The sequence below is a fragment of the Dama dama genome, chromosome 28 (assembly GCF_033118175.1).
Source record: "Dama dama isolate Ldn47 chromosome 28, ASM3311817v1, whole genome shotgun sequence".
Classification (NCBI taxonomy): domain Eukaryota; kingdom Metazoa; phylum Chordata; class Mammalia; order Artiodactyla; family Cervidae; genus Dama; species Dama dama.
In genome coordinates, this window is record NC_083708.1 from 11,895,859 (window position 1) to 11,919,031 (window position 23,173).

The window sequence follows — 23,173 nt, forward strand, 5'->3', positions numbered from 1 at the left end:
CAGAGTTGCAAACAAACACCTTTTACCGTATGGCTCATAAAAAGGAAGAGGGTACTTATCACCGTAATGAGAAATGCCTGGATTCCTCAGCCTCGGGAAAGGCGTGCCTCTCCTCTTAATTCCTGAATATTCAGGAATTAATAAGGGCTAGAGGGTTCCTGACAGATCCAAAACAGCACACAGGAAGCCTCTTGTTAAATGCTTCCTGACACAGTTACTTAGAATTACTGAAGAGATTCCTGCTAAAGACCAATAGTTTAGAGATGCCTCCAACCCTGCCTCAGGCCTTGCATTCAAGGGACATAAATTTGCTACTTAATTACACAATATTTGCCATCAGATTGTGCAGTAGACGTGATGGGATTTGAATGAAGTCACCAGATGCGTTTGTGGGCCGATACTTTTACTCTACTAGGAGCTTAGACTGTCAGGATTCCAGTCATGAATGGCAGTTTGCTGATTTTGCATCTGTGCAGAAATTCTCTATTATTTCACAGATTATTTGGTTAATCACTAAAGTTAATAAGGACATGTTCCAATTTTATTTTAATACCTAGATGCTAAGTCCTTTTAAGTAATATTTGTTTCTTCTCCTGGATTGTTAAATTAACTGAGGCGAGGTTAGGCTTTCTGGCACTCTGTTGTAAAACACATTTTTATTGACTGAGTGCACAGTTAGCTCCATTATTGTATATAACTTAGGGTGAGAGTGAATACACTTGCCCTTGGAAAACATAGAACCTTCTAAAATATAAGGAAACTATTTCATGCATTTTTGTTATATCAATCAGAAGTTAAGTTTTTTCCTCCATTCTTAGACATCCCAGTTTATTTCCTGTTTATGAAAAGAATGTCATTGTAATGTATTAAAATGAATAAAATGAATACTGCCTCTATTATATCATAACTATAGCAATTTAGCAATATTTATTAACTTACATGCTGATCATGGTACGTAGGATTAAAAATACCTTGCTTTGTCTCAAAATATAATTCTTATAACTGAGCTGGCTTTTATGTATACACTGTGTATAGACATTTAATAAATGTGTTTTTAGCCCGTAATTTAATTTGTCTAGTGCTGTGCTATAATGAAGTACATTAGGATTCTTCTGTTAATAGTTTCATTGAGTCTCCATACATATACCGTGCCATAGAGTGTAAACAAAAAAGAGGAAAAATTTAAAGAAGTATACGAAACCTCTGGGAAGAATTGTTCTTCTGATTTTGGCCCATGATTTTTATAATTGTTTTGAATGGTACAATCTGTTCTATGTAGGAAGAACAATCCATTTATTTTGAGAGGACAAGTAGCAAAATTATGGATATGTATTGTTCAGACTTAATGTGAGTCTATCTTGTAATTGATTTAGTCCCATCTTTTATTATCATCCATTATGATGATGTTAAAAAATACACTATGTCTTGTGATGGAGAAGTCCACATTTTCTATTGCTTCAGGGGTTTGATATTGATACTCTTTCCTTTGCTACTTGAACATTAGTCAGACCTTCAACTCGGCCAAGTATGTCTGTTATATGAGTTTTTAAATAGATATTTAATGTGTGAAGTAATTTATGGTTTTCTCCTTACAGTTTTAGTATATCCATATACATGCAACCATGCATATGTATTATTTAGAAAGTGTTTTTGTTCATTGCCTTTGATTGGTCTTATTGAAATCTCTTGTGCTTTGACATTAGCTATCACAAGATGCAAACATTTAAATCATAGAAATGCATGTTTATGCACTGTTACATACTCTTGCCATAATAAGCTAGGTTTAGGAAAAGCAAGATGTCTTTTCAGAAAGCTCATATGTCACTCTGCTGTGCTGTGCTTGGCCCCTCAGTCATGTCCAACTCTTTGTGGCTGGCCCCATGGACTGTAGCCCGCCAGGCTCCTCTGTCCATGGGGATTCTCCAGGCAAGAATATTGGAGTTGGTCGTCATGCCCTCTTCCAGGGGATATTCCCAACGCAGGGCTTGAACCCAGGTCTCCCGCACTGCTGGCAGACGCCCAGTTCATGTTCCGACTCTTTGCAAGTCCATGTACTGCAGCACGCCAGGCTTCCCTGTCCATCACCAATTCCCGGAGCTTGCTCAAACTCATGTCCATCAAGTCAGTGATGCCAACCCACCATCTCATCTTCTGTCATCCCCTTCTCCTGCTTTCAATCTTTCCCAGCATCAGGGTCTTTTCTAATGAGTCAGTTCTTCGCATCAGGTGGTCAAAGTATTGGAGCTTCAGCTTCAGCATCAGCATAAGTCCTTCCAGTGACTTATGGACCTTCCAGATATTCAGGACCAATATCTTTTAGGATTGACTGGTTTGACCTCCTTGCAGTCACTAGCTGACTTTTTGTGTGTGCAGTGAAAGCTTTGGGCTTACTTATGAAGTTTAATTAACCTGCTTTTTCAACAAGGGACAGGATAAAACTCTATCTTTAATGTTTTCACAAAAATTAATCAAATTATAACACTTCATTGAACATGGATGTTTATGAACTTCATCCATTTCTGTAGACTGAAGCATCTATTTCCTGGATCTAAATTAATGATAACACTAAATTTACTCCTTTACAGTTACATTGAACATTAAAAGCAGGATGCTTTTGTGTCAATTCCATAAGCTAATGCCATGAATTTATAATTTTATAATTATACCATTGTCAGTCAATATCTTTAATCACCTATCAGGAAATTTAATTAAGAAAAATGTTTTACATTAATGAAATTCTAGTCTGAATATTTTAGGAGGGAGTTTTGTTGAGTGTCACTTCTATTAATAATAGAAAAATGTCTTATAAAGACAAATTAGAATACTTAAAAGTCAATGATACATTTACAGCTTCATAATGCATGGAAAGACGAAACACATATAGTTTAAAACTGCATATTTAGATTTTAGAATGTATTTTTTATACATGTTTAAGCAAACGGTGGTATTTTAATGTGTGATGATGAAATTCATGCTAAGAAAGCTGTTAAAACTTTCAGAATGTGAGGGAAGTATATTCGTTTACTAAAATATATGCAACTATTAGTGTATACTGCAGTACTTAATGTGTTTTTTAGATTTATGTTTATTAGTCATTTTTAGGCACTTGCCAGAATTGAAAAGCAGAGTTTCCAAAGCTGCAAAATCTATTCCATCCAAATGAGCATTAATGTGCTGGCCGCACACCTGAATGGCCATGGAAAAACATACATACATACATATGTACACATGCATGTGTTCCAGTTCAGTTCAGTTTAGTCACTCAGTCAGGTCCGATTCTTTGTGACCCCGAGGACCACAGTATGCCAGGCTTCCCTGTCCATCGCCAACTCCCAGAGCTTACTCAAATTCATGTCCATCCAGTCGGTGATGCCGTGCAACCATCTCATCCTCTGTCGTCCCCTTTCCCTCCCACCTTCAATCTTTCCCAGCACCAGGGCCTTTTCAAATGAGTCAGTTCTTCACATCGGGTGACCAAAGTATTGGAGTTTCAGCTTCAGCATCAGTCCTTACAATGAATATTCAGGATTGATTTTCTTTAGGATTGACTGGTTGGGTCTCTTTGCAGTCCAAGGGACTCTCAAGAGTCTTCTCCAGTACCACATGATAATTCAAAAGCATCCATTCTTCAGTGCTCAGCTTTCTTCACAGTCCAACTCTCACATCCATACTTGACTACTGGAAAAATCGTAGCTTTGACTAGATGGACCTTTGTCGGCAAAGTAATGTCTCTGCTTCTTAATATGCTGTTTAGGTCGGACATAACTTTTCTTCCAAGGAGCAAGTGTCTTTTAATTTCATGGCTGCAGTCACCATCTGAAGTGATTTTGGAGCCCCCAAAATTAAAGACTCTCACTGTTTCCATTGTTTCCCCATGTATTTGCCATGAAGTGATAGGACCAGATGCCATGATCTTAGTTTTCTGAATGTTGAGTTTTAAGCCAACTTTTCCCCTCTCCTCTTTCACTTTCATCAAGAGGCTCCTTAGTTCTTCTTCACTTTCTGCCATAAGGGTGGTGTCATCTGCGTATCTGAGGTTAAGCCAATTAAATTAGACTCTTTATTCATGATCATTTCCCTACACAGTTTATACCTGATATAAAACCGTTATCTGAAAGCAGTCTTTTCATAATAAAGTGTACTCACTGTCATTACTGACTTATACCAGAAACATTAGCTTTTGACTCTTTGCATATAAGGAGTCCTTTTTGCACAACGGACATTCACCAGATAGAAATATCCAGATTTGCTCAGGAAAAGGTGAGTGAAACAGTGTTTAAGTCCATACAAGGATTTGGAGGACGAGCCAGAGAAGGACCCAAGGATTCTAGTTTCTAAGATCTACATTGATTCCTGAAGGATGCAATGAACTGTTTCCCTGAAGCCTTTAAAATAGGGAGGATTTTTTGTCATTTCTTTATCCTTAAAGACTTCTCAAAGTAGCTCCCAACTTAATGACTAATTATTTTTTCTTTAAGCCCCAAGCATATCTCAGTAAGCCTATTAATTTGTCACAGGATTTCAGAGTGAATCAGCATTTGAGAAGTCATCAGCCTTATTACTTGGTATGTGAAATTTTGGGGAGAAAGCTTTATGAATTGAAATAATCTTTTGAATATTTGAAGTTGCTGATTAGTAATCATTTTAATTTTATTTTTATTGTAGATAGGTTATCTTTCAAGAGGAATGGTGTCATAATATTAAAGACAAAACAGCTTTAGTGAAATATATTTAAACTTTAATATATGAAGTTTCACAAACAGTAAAAATAAAGGAGAAAAAAACCTTTCTTTTACAGCTCTCCTTATATTCTATTCACTTAAGACCATCCAGAAGAGTATTCAAGAACTATAGTCACAAATTCATGTACAGATTTTAAAGTTTGTGATTTTGAGAGGGATATGGACTGCATGTGGAGTAAATTTTAACAGAATATGCCTTCATAGAATATATTGCTAGTTATCTACATGCCGTATTTGAAAAACATGAAGTGTTTTTTATAGTATGTATAACACTCTCCCACTTTCGTAAGACATTATGCAAAAGGAAAAGAGAGGCAGCTACTAAAAAATTGAAATGCATGCAACTTTTGTGCCTACACATTTTAAACTTTTTTTTTTCTGTTTCTGTCATATTTCTTTTATCATGCTTATTATGTTTGTCGTGTCTGTCATCTACATAAAATTCTTTATTTATGACCTTCACAGGCTGCATCCAAACATTTTCTTAACAGTGAGCTAGACATCTCACTGTTAACTAGCATGCTTTACTCACTCTCTTAGTGTTTTTCTCTTCCAACATCCATAGGGAGAAAATTTTTCATTGATTTAATCTGATGTTTAAAATGTTAAAGGTCATTAATTCTCACATGGTTACCCACTTTGGACTTTCTTCCTATGCAGACACTTACAGCCCTGCTGCTTTGCATTGATTTTTCTTCTTCTTCTTCTTTTTTTTCCTCAAATGCTTTCTTTCACATTATATTTTTAAGCCAAAAAATCCAAAGTAAATGTTCATAAATTCATGTTAAAAAAGTTAGAATTTTTGAAGTCTTTTTTATGATTTAGTAAAAGTGAATACTCTGTCAGTTGTATGTACTCTTTTGCTAAAAGGTTTTTTTGATCTTTAACTTTCACATCACTTTTTCAGAAATGTCCTAAAACTGTGTGTCCAGTTTTAGAGACTAGAGAATAATTTTGAAAAACATGATGTAGTTCAGAAGAGTTGAAGAAGGGGCACTAAATTTTAATACTCATCTCAGTGCAGTGAATATAATTTTAGCCAGTATCACTCATGACAGGCTGTGTCTTGGCTTGGGTAGTCCTTTGGGGGGCAGTGCGTGGGGTAACCTAGTTCTTTCTGTACTTTTTATGTGTTTCTAGGCTGAGAGGAAAGATAACCCTCCCCTAGGACATATGCGTTTGTGACACACACTCATTCAGGGCTTCAGATCATGGCCTTTGCAGTGCAGATGTGTACCATCTGAGGTGCACACACCCGAGATTATGGAACTTATTAACCCTTCATAGGTTGAGGAAGTTGCACATAAGGTATTCCTTCTCCACTTCAAAGCAATTGCATTTTTCCTTCTCTCCTACTGTGCAGGTGACTTGGATTATTACTGGCTGGATCCCGCCACGTGGCATAGCCGGGAAACATCGCCTATTAGCTCGGTGAGCATCCGGGGAGGGAGATTTGGGAGCTCGGGGAAGATGTGGGCAGTTCATCATCCTTTGCTGATATGTGATAGACAGTAACTTTATTCTGCTCCATTGTATATCTTACGAAAGAAAATACTGATTTCATTTAAGACAGTACAGTTTTGAAGAAAAATAAGTTAGCACTGAATAATACTTTAAACAAATTTTAAAGTAGTAAAAGCTAGTAGTGAGTAATGACTATATGTAAATGAGATATTATTTGCTTAGTGATATCAACATTACTGACACCTCAGAATACAGAATCGACTTGATTGATGGCAGCAGATATATTTTGCACTTTCATTTCATTTCACTTCAGAGCTGTATTTTGGAGAGGTACTTAGTTTCTGACTTTTTAGAATGATGTAGTATAGTAAATGCCTATTTCAAAAAAATTACAACTGTACATGAAAATTGTTATAACCCAAGGATAGAGCCCACTAGAATAAGGAGTCCCCTCAGAGTGTCCTTAACTGAGGAAATCGCATCATACTACAACCAGAAATTATGTGTGTATAGGAAAGAAAATAGCTGGTTTATCACCTTAGCTTTGTTCATGTCTTAATAGCATCCTGTAACGTGGCAGCCTTCTAAAGAAGGGGATCGATTAATTGGACGTGTTATTCTTAATAAGAGAACAACCATGCCCAAAGAATCAGGTGCATTACTGGGTCTGAAAGTAAGTACTCTGGTTTATAATGTTTCATAAATGATGAGTTAAGGTGTGACTGCATTCAACAAAGTTTCTGACAGTGATCATCTTCTTCTCTTTGGAAAAAATTTCTTCTAGTAAATATATCTTGTTGATATATTGATGGCTTATGGTATATTTAGTACCTTTATCTGGGCAGTAGTTTAAAATCATTTTGTTAAAATGGCATACAGATATGTTAGGAAACTGTAATAAAATGTAGAAAAATAAAATAAATTTCCTCTGAATATAAAGTTCAAAGACTGTTTTTACATTAAAATGGTTTTAATAGAAAGTAGTAACATTAGATTATACGAACCTCATAAGTTTATTATATTTTGACAAGCAACCTCAAAGATCACTGAAGAGATTGTTTCCTAAGTGCAATAGAATTTATACTCAAAGGGTAAAATGTACCTTTAAAACTATTAACTGACTTCTAACAGATTAAAAAAACTAAAAAATTATAAATATTTTGATTTTGGCAAGAAAAAATATATATACATTTTGTTTTATTGTGTGTAACATGTATCTAAATGTTGTCACATGGTTTTATTTGCTTTCATAAACATTCACAAATGTTGCTTTAAAATTATTATTTACCAAGAGATTGCATTGTATAGTTGGGTAATAGTTTGATCTCTTTAAAACAATTGCCTACGAATCCAACAAAAATGTTTTTTCAGCTAATGTCACCTTATTGATTATTATCATTAATTTTTCTTGCTGTGAACTAATTCTCATCACCTCCACTATTGGGCACATCCCTGTTGATCAACTTCAACTTTTGACAGTACCCCTTCCATTTTTAATCATATGTATCGAGCCCCTGCATTAGGAGAAATTAAACTGAGAACCTTTCAGATATGTTTAATTTTAGTTATTGAGGAAAATTCAGGTGAGCATGTTAATTATTCAGTGATATGACTCAGCCTTGGAGACTCAGATTGGATCCTCTATGTATATCAGATGAGGAGGTCATTCAGGTGTTCAGGAGGTGTGATAAACTTAGGCTGTTAGTCTGCACCATGGTGCACTGCTTCCCCAAAGTGGTCTGTTCTTGGTTTAAATCCCCAGTCTTTGTCTTAGACTAAAGATATATGAAAAAGATCAAGTTCCCATGTCACAATGGAGCATAAAGAAAAATGAACTCCAATATTAGTAAAGTGTCAAACACCTGTTGTCTGATGGTGAAAGGGAACATCTTGTATTCTCAGGGGCACATTGTCCTAGACACTGTTCAATGTGAGGTTGGTATGATGAACCAGTATATAAACTTCCTTAGGACACATTATCTCACATGCAATGAGATAAGTTTTCTTGTTGCTACTATGCTGCAGCCTCCTTTAACCAAAAACAGATTTCACTTCATTTTTGTTCCTACGTTCAATTCTAAACATATCACAAAATATATAGGAATAATTCCCCAAACTAAGAGACATATGTTTCAGTGTGAGTCTTGGGAACTTACAAATGTATAATTATCCAGGTTGTTGGAGGAAAAATGACTGACTTAGGACGCCTCGGTGCCTTCATCACCAAAGTAAAGAAGGGTAGCCTTGCAGATGTGGTTGGACACTTGAGAGCAGGTAAAGTTCCTCTTTTAATATCTAAGTCATATGTACTCTATGCATGAGTTGGTGGTTTTCAATTTTGGGTAAGTTATATATGCCCATTAAGTGAATAACCAATATTAATGCAGGCATACAGATATTTTTCCTGATATGAATATTTAATTGATTGTCATAATAGAGAACTCTACATGAATCACAGTTTGGAGAGAATGAGTCAAATCTTTGCATTTATGTAAAAATAAATAGATGAAAAATGCCAAAGGACTAGTAATTTTTGTATATGGCTGCATAATGTTGCTACAAAAGTCTGAAACAGTTAAGCTTGTGAAAAAAGTGAAGTCAGAGTTTAGTCCTTCATTTTATGAGTCATAGTAATTACTAAAGTTTTTCATAATGGCCCCAAAACACTTATTCATTACTGGTGTTTTTAATAAAATATAATCATAATAGCATTTCTTACACAGATTTTATATTATTTGTTAATTTAAATGTGACATATATCGTTGTATTCATTCAGATGGGCTACTTGTTGGTATTTGGAAATTTACATTGTGTTACTTTGTAACCTTAATATGATATAATAACATTTATATGTTGAAATGTGCCATACTTAGTAGCAGCACATTTTAAAATTTATTTTTGATAAATCTTTTTATTTTTCATTTAGTAAAAGCCATATAAACATATTTTTTTTTTCAGTTTGCTGTACTTCAGAGTTTAGTAGAAATCTTTTGGTGAGAAAATATGCTTACCCATTTGCCAGACAATCATAAAGAAAACAGAGTAAGCTGACCTGTCAAAGTGAGGATTAATAACCCATAGCATGTGGAAAGAGAATATTTCTGGACTGTTTTCAGTTTTTGTACCTTAAGGTTATAATTATTGGAACCTTTAGAAAAAATATTCTATTAAGGACATTTTTGCTGTAACTGATTATGAGGGCATCAGTTCAAAATCATTCAGATTTTTATTTGCTGGGGATGTGCTCTCCAGGTATTGTATAGAGGGAAAATCCAAATGAGAGGTTTTTCTCCATCTGCTATATGCACAGCTTTGAAGATGTGTACTGTCCTCTGTTATTTCTTATCAGGGACTATTATGATTCTATAAGAACATAGCTCAATCAGGAATGACTATGTTATTAAACCGAGTCTGCTTGTTTAGGGACTTGAAAACTTAAAACATTATAAAAATCACTTGTCTACTCAAGTGTAAGATCACTTAAGAAATCTGAATTTGCAGATCAGATTCTAAACATGACACTTTTTTGATTTTTGTTTTTTTTTTTAATAGACAGTTACTTAACAAAGTCAGGTTTTCTATAGTATATATTTCCCTTAGTGATTAATTTCACTTATTTAACACTCTTATGTGCCTAGAGTCTGAGAAACTTAAAACTAAAACGTTAGATACTTAAATAACTGTAAAACATATAAGTGTACTTTTCACTTGAAGCAATTGATATGCTGGAAAATTAGTATATTCTGTTTGATGCACATGGTTATTTAGGAACTGTTGTCCTTCTGTTTACATATAAACAGCGTTGGCCTGTAAAACTAGTTTGTTTGTTTAGCATGCCATTTGTTCAGCGTCTGCAGGCTTGCCTTAACCTGCAGTAGCTTGTCCAGCTGCTGTTCCCGTCAGTCCTTGCCTACTCTTGGATGACGTAATCCCAGACACTCCCCTTGCTAAGACGCTCCATCGTCCCGCAGGCACCATCTGCTCAGTTGAAGCTCTGTAGTCCACCCTCCGCTCACAGCCCCGCCCGCTCCTTCCGCTCACCCAGCCCCAGCCGAGCCCGGTCCACCTGCGGCCCCCGGCGGCTGTTTCCACCTGCAGGACCTGGCCGTGCCTGCCCTCTTCACGGTGGCTTTGCTGTTCCTGGGCTCCGCCTGTTGATGCCCTTGCCGTCCTTCAAACCTCATCTAAAGTCGCTTTACCTGTGAAGCGCTTCCCGCTGCCTCCCCTGAGCAGTAACTAGTGCCCTCCTCCCTGCTGCACCCTGACTCGCCTTCTGTTCCTCACGTAGATTTCTCTCATTGCATATAACATTTTATTAAAGGCATTCAGTTTTGTATTTCTCCTCCAACAAATTTAGAGACAGAAGAAAGCTTTCCTCTTTCTCATGTTTGTTTCCCCATAATCTCTCATAAATAGTTTTAAGGAGACCACCTTCTAATTTAGGAATTCTTGAGTTGTAAATAAATCAATGCATATATTGTTAATTTTATATTAAAAGTTGGGCTGCCAGATTTCTGTCTATAAGAGGAAGAATTTTATAATGCAGGGTTTTTTGCAAAATGTTGATTGCAGCACCTTACTGGATAATAAAGTTGATTTAATGGGTTACATTCATTATTTTTAAAAAATGAAATAGAACAAAATAGAATAGAAAATATCAGGGTAAGTATTATTTTAGATAATATTTTTTCATACACACACATATATATTCACATGATGTAAATTTTATTTCCTTTTTTTTTTTTTTTTTGGTCAGTAAATTTAAAAGACTCCTAATATATTTTAAATTTGTATTACTTTTTTTTTTTAAATAGAGTGATGTGTATTCATTCCTGTTTGAAAAACTGCTAGTTACCATCTTAGGTCAAATGATCAGAAGTCATTTAACTATTTGTACTAACCATACTCTTTTATCATACCTAAACAGCATTATATGCTTTTCAAATATTTGCCTTTTTACTTCTGAGTAAGCAAACACTTGGGGGTAGGGAGAAGAATTATTTTAAAATAAGCCTAGCAAAGCAACAATCTACTTTTTTAAAGGCATAGCTAAAAACTAAAAAGTTCCATATTTGTCATTAGCTTTAAATGTATAATGATGATATTGCTCCCTTTATTAGAGACATATTTCATTTGCTACTGAAGTATTACAGAAACTGATAACAGAAAAATAAGCAAACACAAACACAAAACTAAGACTCCTCAAAATATCCCTGCAGCTGGGATATTTCAGCTGAGCCTATACTGTCAATTCAAGGGTACATTGCAGAGATATTTGAGAACTACAACTGCTCTAAATATTTATGAAAATAAGTGTTTTTTTTCCAAATGTTCTTTGGTGAAAGCTCTGGTTAACATAGCAGGTTAGTCCATGTATCTTAATACCATGTTATTTAACAACCTAATATGTATTATATTTTTATTATTTAAAAATACTTTCTAATTTTACCTTAATTACCATGATATGTATTATGTATAGAATGTGTGTGTGAACATCTGGAAGTGGGTTGACTGTCATGCAACAGTTTTACATCTGCTTGCTTTGTAATTTTGCCATAGCTCCCTGCGTTACCCTCTGGGTATGAATTCAAATCCTTTCATGCATTTTTATTCTGTTGTGCATCTGGAGAAGGCAATGAAGCATGACTTATAGTTGGAAAATTCATGCTAAGAAATGTTAATTGCTATTTCTACCAAAAGTAAAGCAGGATTTATGCAGCATTTAATAATCTTTCATGTGTAGAGCCACCTACATTTATATTATGGAGGGCATGCTGCTGATTATTATTTCTGATGTTTCCAAATGAGCTGTGCTAATTCCATCCCATAGCATGAGATGATTTTTATATTATTTCTGATATTTCTCAAAAGATAAAGGTAGTTTGTGTTGTACTGTTTCAAATGATCAGTAATCTTCGATGGGGGAAAGAAAAAAACAAAAAAGAAAAAAAGTGTTTAGAAAGACCATTTAGCTGACATTATATGGCAATCAGTTTGCTTTTAAGAGCAGAGCCTAGACGATTAAACTATTTGTATATGTTTTGCATTTCTTTGTTAAAAAAAAAAACAAGAAAAGATAAGAAAAATAAACAGAATATATAAGGTAAAAAAATACCCTTTTTTTTAAATTCAAGGGGATGAAGTTCTAGAATGGAATGGTAAACCCCTGCCGGGAGCTACAAATGAAGAAGTTTACAACATTATTTTAGAATCAAAATCAGAACCTCAAGTTGAAATTATTGTTTCAAGGCCTATTGGGTAAGGCTAAAAAAACTTGCTTCTTAAGTTTAGTAAATTACATGTATTAGCAGGGTTTCTAAAAGAAGTTTATACATTCATACAGTACATGTTACAATGGATAGTTTTTCTTCAAATATGGGCATACATTTTAGATCTTTCAAATCTCAATTTTTTAAACTTGGACTGAATTTTCTTCACTTTACATTTTAGGAGCTCCACTATTTAACAATTGTAGTATCAAAAAGTATGTATTTTTCATAAGTGGGCTATAAAGTAAAAATATTTTCTTTTAATGGTAGAACTATTTATTTTTATTAATTCTAAATTATTATAGTGTTTCCTTAAAGAGAGTCACTTACAAACTCATCTTTTTGTGATATTTAAAATAGTAGTCATTTCATACGTCTACATAACTTTTTGTTATTCTACTAAGAATGGAATACTTTTTCTATATCTTTAATTATGGGTAGTTCCAAATTTTATTTAAAATCAAGCAAGCGTGAAATATTTAAGCATTTTAATTCACCATGATAATCGGAATGATATTTTTAAAACTCTAATTTTCAGCATAACTTAATAATCTAAAGTCAAAGGGATATTTTTTCTCTGTATATAGAGTTCCCATATTGGTATATTTTCCTAACAAACCCACAAGTCCAGAATATTCATTATGCCTGTCTGTAATTTTTTGGACGGCATTATGAATTGTTTCATAATTAGATTAATATTTGAATATATTTTTTGAAATTATTCCCTTTTTTGTATTCTCTAAAATATTATAGAACCATAAATTCAAGACTTTTTATGGAAGAGTAGTAACCTTAATTTTTTGTTGTTCTCATGAATACATATCAATGCAAAACATGCAAGAAAATATAATTATCCTAATTCTCAAAGAACTGAAACTGTATGATCATATATTCTAAAGAATAATATACATATATAAAACTCTAAAGTAAAGGCAAACTTATAATCAATTTTAAGTGGTGATTATTAAGAATAAAGATTGAAGACATTTGCAGAAGTATTGTACATTTCCATGCAGATTTTTTAAGAATAACGACACTATATAATTTATGCTAGTTTTACATGACGTGTTCTAGTGCTGAGGTAAACATGAGGCTGGAAAAGAGGTAAGTAAATTGGATAATGAATCAGAAGTATAAAAAACAAAACTTAAAGCATTGGGCACATTGTCAAATACTTTCAAATATATAGTGGTTTTAAATAATCAGCTAAAATACCATTGATTCATGGTGATTTAAAAAATAAAAATTAATGGACAGTTAAAGTGGACTGGAATAACATTCTCATTATCTATAGTGTAAAAATAATTTTTAAAGTATTCTTTGCATAAACAGATCTAAACCATCATGGATTGTGGAACCTAAAGGATATGGGAATACTATATTTAAGGAAATGGGAATATTTAAATAAAAATTAAATCTGACATCAACTTTCGAGTTAATAGGGAATTTTTTAGAATCTTGGAAGAATAATTCTAGATATATTTAGTAATTATGTTTCATGTTGTTCTGTAATTAAAGCAGAAAGCAGATATGTATTCATTGTTTAAGGGGATAGTTATAGTGATTCCAAGAATCATCCCAAATATAACTTACACGCATACTGACCAGCATGGTCTAATAGACATCAGCCATCCTGAGGTACCGCCCATTTTTGCTATTCCACCTAATGTAATGTTCTTTAACTTTATGATTGTAATTTTTATCCAGACTGTTTTACCACCTTATTTGTGAGCAGAACAATTTCAGAAAGCTTATATAATTGTCAAGAGGACATTTTGTTGCCTGAAAATATTACTGAAGCAATTAACAAACATTAAATACATTTTAATTCTGTCTCTTCAAAAGAATGTTTTGTAACTTCTCCATAATTCTTCTTTCACAGACACATAAAATTCAAAGCTTGTATCTAATTTTGAAGTTCCACATTTTACTGTCATAGCTGAGGCTAATTTTCAAAGAAGTTATATTATCTAAAAAAATATTTTTTCTAGATTTTTAGGAATTGATTTTCTGCCTTTGAATTAAAAAGAAGGTAGAAGAAGATATGTAGTTGGTTTCTTGTGTCTTAGGTATTGAATAATTAGCCCCATTATCACATAAAATGTATATTTCAGACACATTATGAATTGTATGTGATTATATAATGAAATTTGGCTTCCCAGGTGGCACAGTAGCAAAGAACCTGTCTGCCAATGATACACAAGAGAGACACAAGAGAGACAGGTTCGATCTCTGGGTGGGAAGGTCCCTGGTATTAGGAAATGACAACCCACTCCAGTATTCTCCCCTGGAAGATCCCCTGGAGGAGGAAATGGCAACCCATTCCAGTTTCTTTGCCTGGGGAATCCCGTGGACAGAAGAGCCTAGTGGGCTGCAGTCAGTGCATAGGGTCGTAAAGAGTCAGACACAACTAAAGCGACTTAGCACCAGCGTTCTTGCCTGGAAAATTCCATGGACAAGAGGAGCCTGGTAGGCTACAGTCCGTGGGGTTGCAAAGAGTCATACATGACTGAGCAGCTGAGCACACATAAAATACATGAGATTAATTGTCATTTGTAAGAAGTAAAGATTGTAGGTGTTTGGAATTACTTTGCCCCAAAATGTGAAAACGAAGAGTCAGGAAAATAAATCACCAAACAGAAAACTACTTTTATTTCAATTCCCTCCAAAAGTGCAAAGAAAAATCAAAGTGAAGTTAGTTCATAAGGTAAGTGGTTAGAAATTCTTAAATAATATTCTGATAATTTTATTGGGACTAGCTAACTCCAGTCTGCTTTAATTTGTCCTGTTAATACCTGTATATTGGTAATGGTCTTATATTGATACGAAAATATCTTGGAAAAAAGAAGTTAAATAGTTTAATACAGTATAATTCCCAAACCAAGCTGGTCCAGGGTTCTAAGGCCACAGTGGATAATGGACGAGGCTGAGGTCATATTAAATATTAATTCAGAATAATTTGTGAGTGTGTCAGGAGTGGGTGTTCTCACAAGTCACTTTCTGATCATCTAGTCAATGGCCATATATTTAGCTAACTTCAGCATAGAGATATGAATCTCTGTATAGGGTTATATATGTGTATATGAATTATATATTCACATATATAATATATTTTGGCTTTTTTGTTGCTAGCTTGAACCATTTTTAATTTCCAAAGCAATCCATCTTTTTTGTTTTTTTAACTTTGCCCATGATATTCACCATATTATTTTATTCTCAGGAGATGTTTCCATTCCTTTCATTCAGTAAACTCTTTCAGATGTGTTTGTAAAGCATATTACCGATTTGTAAAATATGTGTCATTTTGATTTTCTAGAATTGAAATAAAATATTGCCTTTAACATTTTTTATTTCCAAAACCTGCTGTTTTGGTAGTAAAAATATTGTGGCAATTTTAGCCGCAATATTATTCTGATTGTTGTCATGTTAAAGTGTTTTGCTATTAAATATATAAAAACTTACTTTTACTGAAGTTTTGTGTGTGTGTGTGTGTGTGGTGTTTGACATTCATGCACATTAGAAATTGCCTTAATGGTAACTCTTGTCCAAATTCCACAAAAGGATTTTTGACACCACTGAGATAAAGTGTGGTTGTGATTGCCTCAGGCAGGGTGGTTTAGCTAATGGGATTTTCACCATGCCCTGTTTCTTTTAGTGACATTCCAAGGATTCCTGAGAGCTCCCATCCACCACTGGAGTCCAGTGAGTATAAAATTTAAGGTCTTTTTCAGTTATTTGATATAAATGAGTTGTCAACCATGGGAAATCCAAAGACGATCTGCTTTAAGATTTTTCTCTTTCTATTCTTTGTGTATGGGGGGATGTGAATGTGCCTATCAAAAGTTCAAAAGTCTTTCTTGGCAGTAGCCTTCTGCATCTTAGCATTTAGGATGCACAGAGCAAAATTAATGAAACAGTAACAGTTCTATTTGTCTATTTGCTGTTGTTTAGTCTCTAAGTCATGTCTGACTCTTTTGCAACCCCTTGGATTATAGTCCTCCAGGCTCTTCTGTCCATGAGATTTCTCAGTTTTCTCTGTATTTCCCAGAACACCAGAGTGGATTGCCATGTCCTTCTCCAGAGGAATCTTCCAGACCCCCAGATCTAAACTATGTCTCCTGCTTAGCAGGCAGGGAAGAGGAAATGGCAACCCACTCTAATATTCTTGCCTGGGAAATCCCATGGGCAGAGGAGACTGGCAGGCTCCAGTCCATGGGGTCACAAAGAGCTGGACATGACTTAGTGACTAAACACCAGAACAATTCTATTTGCCTTACATAGACATGTGTTTTGATGCTGGATTATTCAGTTTCATTGGGAACTGACTTCATAGCGTGAGCAGTCTAGTGAAGGAAACAGTCACAGAAACAAATAATTTTAATTCAGTGTAACAGTGTGGAATATGACCATAAAAGTGATGGGTGGGGTAGAGGGAGATTTCAGTACAAATAAAGGAGTCATGGGATTGAGGCTAGAGGGTTAAGTTGTCTACATGGACATTAAAGGGACTCCAGATGGAAGATGATAACGTGGGTAATGAAGTTTTCAAGGACAGTGTGGAAGTGACTTAAATATTTACTTTGCAATGTACTGGCATTAAACTGATAATACTAGGGCTTTATCACCAAGTGTTATTATGTAACCTAGCTTATTGGAATAGAAGATACAAGGTGATTTTAGGAGAAAACAAGTGATGGTTATAAGAAGGTAGGAAATGTGTGGGTGGGATAAACAAGGAAGTGGGGATCAGGTGAGTCAGTCAAATGTATAGCATCATGTTGCACATTCCTGCTAGATATGAGCCCATGGTTGTTATTTAGTTTTCTAATGTGAAGAGAGAAATGGGACCAATTGGATAACGTACAATGTTGATGCTGTTTTTTTTTTTAAAGTCTGTAATATTAGAAAGGTACTGTTAGAAGCAACAATGTCTGAGAACTAAGAAGAAAATTATCCTAAGAATACTTCATCAAGGAGACACAGTTAACGAAGAATTTTATAGCACTGTATCTGATATTTAAAAGTCTTAGGAAGGTGTAAAATGACACTGTGTGATTTAATTTAACCATATTGATAATTTGCATGTATGGAAAAAAGTGTGGATGGGAAACTCTTGGGAAATGGTTCATAAGCACTGTTTTCTTAATAAAACTAAGTTTTGATGGCTGTGGGTTCAAGGTTATACTTGCTGGGGATATAGCGTTCTGCAAACTCTCATCCTGCTGGTTGTGGACAGTTTATCAGTGATCCAGGAAAAGAGGACTTTGATTTGAAAGAGGGGAGAAGACCCTCACTGCGGTGTTGTGTGGGAAGCCACCATCCCTCCTCCACAGGTGAACCACTAGACAGTGTCCTTAGACAGTCAGGAGATAGATCTGTGAGATCACAACTGAAAGAGGTGGAAATCTTATCTTAAAAGACTGATGAATTCTATCTCAGCTTAGATGCAGCTCATAAATTATATGATACGTGCATTCATTTTAATTTCAGTGAGGGCAATTCATCATAGATGATCCTAAGATCATTAACATAATGGGTACCATCTTCCTTATCATTAAAGCATGAAGCCTTTAACTCTGGGTAAGGCTGTACAAGAACTTACATTGGACAATACCCTGTAGAAACTTAGAAAGTCAATGCTAAGAGAGTGAAGCAAACACATTCAGTACTTGTTTATATCACGTTAAATTCCCTTAAAATAGACAATCCAAGAAGACATGACAATAACTTTCTACGACCTCCCCACTGAAAGTGATTTCTACTCTTATGGGTGGCACTGAATTATGATTGTATACCAATAACATATGCACTTAACATTTCATGAAAAATATATATTCTTCACATACGGGTTATAATTATATTATTAAAAAGTACTTAATTTTCCCCCTCATTTTAGGTTCTAGTTCCTTTGAGTCTCAGAAGATGGAAAGGCCTTCCATTTCTGTTATTTCTCCCACAAGCCCTGGAGCTCTCAAAGATGCCCCACAAGTATTACCAGGACAACTTTCTGTATGTATTTGCAGTGCATGTTGCTGACATTAGTGTCAGCGCCCTGCTCTGCTTCTGTCTTTAAAATGTGTGGCTTTTCTTAAGGCCTGTAATATAGTCAGACTCATTTCACAGCATCATTTACTTCATCAATTTTTCATTCACTTATTAGACTGTTCCTTTACTCACGTATTTATCTGAACGTGTCTATGGAGTGCCTACAATATGCCAGATGTGCTGAACATTAAGTGATAACTTATGAAAATAAACTATCAATTATTTTTGTCTGTGCTGTATGAAAGTTTCTAAGGTAAGTAGTTGGTTAGACACAATAAACACAGAAAGCCGTGTTCTGTTTACTTAACAGCCTCATTTTCCTGGAGCTTGGAAAACTTAAATTTAAAATATTTTTTAACTTTCTTAAGACATTTGATGAAACTCTCCATTACTGATCTTAGTGTGAAAAAGCTAGTTTTCTTCACTCTTGTCTTATATGTGATCTGGGAAAAGCTGAGGTCAAGAAGCCATGGCTATTACAGGATGTTTGTGTTAATAGCTAATAGAAAATCCTGCTTCACACTGTTCTGTAGTTAAATTAGCTTATTTTGTTACAGTGACTATTAAATGTATTTCAATAAATAACTATTAAACAACTTATCCTGATAGTTCTTATTTAACCATAAACCCAAAGCTATCTTCTAAATTAAAAAAAATAAATAAATAAAGTTAACATTGTCTCCTGCCAGTACAAATACTGCCCTGACTGGGTCAACAGTTTGCCAGTAATATTCCAGTGTGTGCTCTTTTCCTGGTTTTCTTTATTCACGCTATCATGAATCTTAGTTAATAGAATTATCGCTTGGTCTTCATTTGGTTTGAAGGCATCATATATGCAGGATACCTTCCTTTTTGCTTTTCTCCTCTCATGAAAATTAACCTGTAATAGGTTAGTTGAAAATTAAATGAGGAATGCAGCAGTACCTGGTATAAAGAGGTCTACAGTAAATGTGTTTCCTGACCTCTTCCAGGTTACTTCAGTATATTGTTTCTAGCACTGAACATTTTGTTTCAGCTCCAAGTGGCGCTGCAGAATGCCTCTAGCCATGCTGTAATCGTTACGATACTTGGAATCACCGAACAGCTGCATTCAGCATTTAAAAACAAGAATAATTATTTCAATATTCCCTTCTCCCCTTATTTTTTTTCCTGAAATTTTTACCATTATTTTTATTTCATTACACGGTATAAGAGAGTATATAGCAACACTGGCAGGCCTGCCTGTTTTAAGTCATGTTTAAAATGCGTGAAGAGGAAAGTCAAGTTCTAAAGCGGTTATGCTTTCACGTCGGTATTCTTTGCTGAAAAATATCTATGATTCAGTTGTATTTTGCAACTTGAAATGTCCTTCAAAAATAATTTTAGTACTTTTTGTGAAAATTTAATACCTCGTGATTTTTATAAATGCTCATTTCTCTGCCCCTTGCGCTTAGGTGAAGCTGTGGTATGACAAGGTGGGCCACCAACTGATTGTCAATGTTCTGCAAGCTACAGACCTACCCCCTAGAGTAGATGGGCGTCCCAGGAATCCCTATGTAAAAATGTATTTTCTTCCAGATAGAAGGTATGAAATAAAATTTTTTTAAATATGCAAACATCTTTATAGAAAAATTAGAATTTCTTCTCCTGGGATATAGTTTCATTTAGTTTTTAAAGTTTTATTGAGGTGTAATCGATATACCAAAATTTCCACATACTTAATTATATATATATTTTGATGAGTTTGCACATATGTGTACACCTTGATATAATTTGAAAATATAATAGGTACTTCTCTATGGGGGAATAAGCTATATATTATCCCTAAAAAATTCCCTCAAGCCTTATATTTCTTTAAAATAACTTGCCAATTTAAAATTTTTTCATTACCTTGTTTCTACATCTATTAGTCTTTGACAGCTACATCATTTAGCATGTACCCTTATGTGTGCATGTCTGTAATAGTAACAACTGCTTATATCATAGTTAAAACTAGAATTTTATTAAACTCAACTGTCTTTTCAGACTGTTATATAAAAGGTATAAATTACAGACGGTAAAAATATTCCAAGATCAGTATTGCATGTAGCTACAGTAGGTGGCAGCATATACTTACGTTTGCTTTTTCTTTTTTTTTTTTTTCATTTATTTTTATTAGTTGGAGGCTAATTACTTTACAGTATTGCAGTGGTTTTTGCCATACATTGACATGAATCAGCCATGGATTTACATGTGTTCCCCATCCCGATCCCCCCTCCCGCCTCCCTCCCCACCCCATCCCTCTGGGTCTTCCCAGTGCACCAGCCTTGAGCACTTGTCTCATGCATCTAACCTGGGCTGGTGATCTGTTTCACCCTTGATAGTATACTTGTTTCAGTGCTATTCTCTCAGAACATCCTGTTTGCTTTTTCATTGACAAAGCATATTTACTTTTCAGTGATAAAAGTAAAAGGAGAACCAAAACGGTAAAGAAAGTCCTAGAACCAAAGTGGAATCAGACTTTTGTCTATTCGCACGTGCATCGTAGAGATTTTAGAGAACGGATGTTGGAAATAACCGTGTGGGACCAGCCCAGGGTGCAGGAAGAGGAGAGTGAGTTCCTTGGAGAGGTGAGTATGTGGTCAAGACCCGAGTGAGATGCTTCGTGCAGCTTCTGCAGCGGGCATTATAGGGGCAGCTTCCTTCTGCTTTGCGAAAGGCCTTGATCTGACCTGAGGACTGTCCTTTCAGATCCTCATAGAGTTGGAAACAGCGCTTCTAGACGACGAGCCACATTGGTATAAACTTCAGACTCATGACGAATCTTCACTACCTCTGCCTCAGCCATCGCCTTTCATGCCGCGGCGACACACCCACGGCGAAAGCGCCAGCAAGAAGCTGCAAAGTAGGTTGACGCCCTTCTCAGTTGCCGGGAGCAATTGTGTTGTTAGGTCTGAATTCCATATTGACGTTCAGGGTATTTTTTCAAATGTTCATTAGAGATTATTGAAAAATTAGTCATCTATATAAAGAAGCCTGGCAAGACCGTTTTCTCCATTTTCCCAGTGAAAGTAATACATACAATATAGTGGAGTCATTCCAGAGGTGAAAGTTTAGAACCTGTGAATTATAATCCTTTGTGCTGATGGAGTTGTTCATTGGCTGACTGAGGGGGCAGTTATTGCCTTAATTGATGGGCTGCTGTGTAGAATATCTTAATAACCATATAATTTCTGGATATTTTAGTATTATTTGTAAGAAACATTTTCTCAAAAGCATTGTAAAATCTGTTTGCTTTTACTCATCTGATGATTGGAGGGGAAAAATGTACTTTTTCTGTACTTATTTATTAATTTTTGAATTATGACTAAATCTCTTATTGAACAAATGAAACTTAGAAGCCTCATTTTGGTAACCTGGAATCAATGTTCAAATAATTGTTCAAATGCTCATATAATTAAACATGTCATGTTAGTGCTTCTCTGATGACTTATTTCCTCAAATTAAATCTTTAATGCAGTATAATGGCTAATTTTGAAGGCTAAACATAAACATTTATAAAGGGACCTGATACCCTTTCAGTAACATGAGTTCCATAGAGTCCCAGCCAAGAAAAGTCTCCCTCAACCTTTCCACTCAGCCCCATCCTGCCAGCACTGTGCAGGACAGTGTATAAGTGGGTAGAAAACAGTATACTCTTTGCTATAGACCTTAATTAAAGAATAATTTGAAAAGTCAAAATACTGTTCTGTGAAATCTTCTCTATGTGTCTTCAGTGATTATAAGGATACTGAGAATTTTGGTATCCTTGGAGAACAAGTATTTGAAAACCAACTGCACATGAACTTCGCAGAAGATATATGTACAAGAAAATCACTTTTTTGCACCCTGAGATATTGAAGTCAATATACTTCATTCATTCACTAAAAATAAAGTGTTCAGTAGCAATGTAACTAGCCTTTAAAGAGAAATCTGTGACCGTGTCCTCCACATTTCCTGACCCGAGCCGACGCAGAGGTGTCTGTTTGCCTTCCTGTCGCGCAGGGTCCCAGCGAATCAGTGACAGTGACATGTCAGACTATGAGGTTGATGATGCGATCGGAGTGGTCCCTCCAGGTGCGTGGGGGGCGTGGCGGGGTCCGGCGCTTCTGTGCTTGCTGTCCTGCGGGCTTCCCGACTTCCCTGGGCCCCACGCCGCAGATCTACAGCACAGAGAAGTCTGAATGATACTATTCCATGGTGACTTGTGTTCCAGATTATTAAGAAAGTGTGAAATGGACTAGTAACTATTCGTTAACATCCCCCCTTAAATTAAATTAGATAGGTTCTCCTTTAGAAGCATGGCTCGTGAGGTTCAAAACGGTCAATTCAAAATGTTCTGAGCAGAAGTGAAAATATGAATTCTGAAAAGAGATAGTTAATTTTTAAATAAAAATCCCATTCTCCTATATTTAATATTGTATCTCTGTGACTTTCCTTCCTGTGTTTCTGGAAATAATGTAGCCGTCCATGGAATATACCGAGAAATGTGCATGGCAGGGTTTAAATTGCATGTGGCATGGCTTAACTTCAATGCTTTTGTGATGTGCTGATTATACCTAGAAATGTGTACGTATGTTTTACAAAAAGGAAATGCTTTAGAAAAGTTTACTATTTGTTTTAAGTCAATGTCTTTTGTCACTGTGTAAATTAGTA

General features: G+C 35.1%; 1 protein-coding gene across 1 annotated transcript in view; it reads left to right on the forward strand.

The window, feature by feature from the left end:
- RIMS1 (regulating synaptic membrane exocytosis 1) overlaps positions 1–23,173 on the forward strand; it is a 580,103-nt gene that overhangs the window by 395,572 nt on the left and 161,358 nt on the right. Inside the window, exons 7-16 of the mRNA XM_061131514.1 lie at positions 6,106–6,173; positions 6,769–6,879; positions 8,381–8,480; positions 12,341–12,464; positions 16,131–16,177; positions 18,372–18,484; positions 19,954–20,084; positions 20,937–21,108; positions 21,230–21,383; positions 22,523–22,594. Coding sequence (XP_060987497.1) covers positions 6,106–6,173; positions 6,769–6,879; positions 8,381–8,480; positions 12,341–12,464; positions 16,131–16,177; positions 18,372–18,484; positions 19,954–20,084; positions 20,937–21,108; positions 21,230–21,383; positions 22,523–22,594 — 1,092 coding nt within the window. The remainder of the gene's footprint in view (positions 1–6,105; positions 6,174–6,768; positions 6,880–8,380; positions 8,481–12,340; positions 12,465–16,130; positions 16,178–18,371; positions 18,485–19,953; positions 20,085–20,936; positions 21,109–21,229; positions 21,384–22,522; positions 22,595–23,173) is intronic.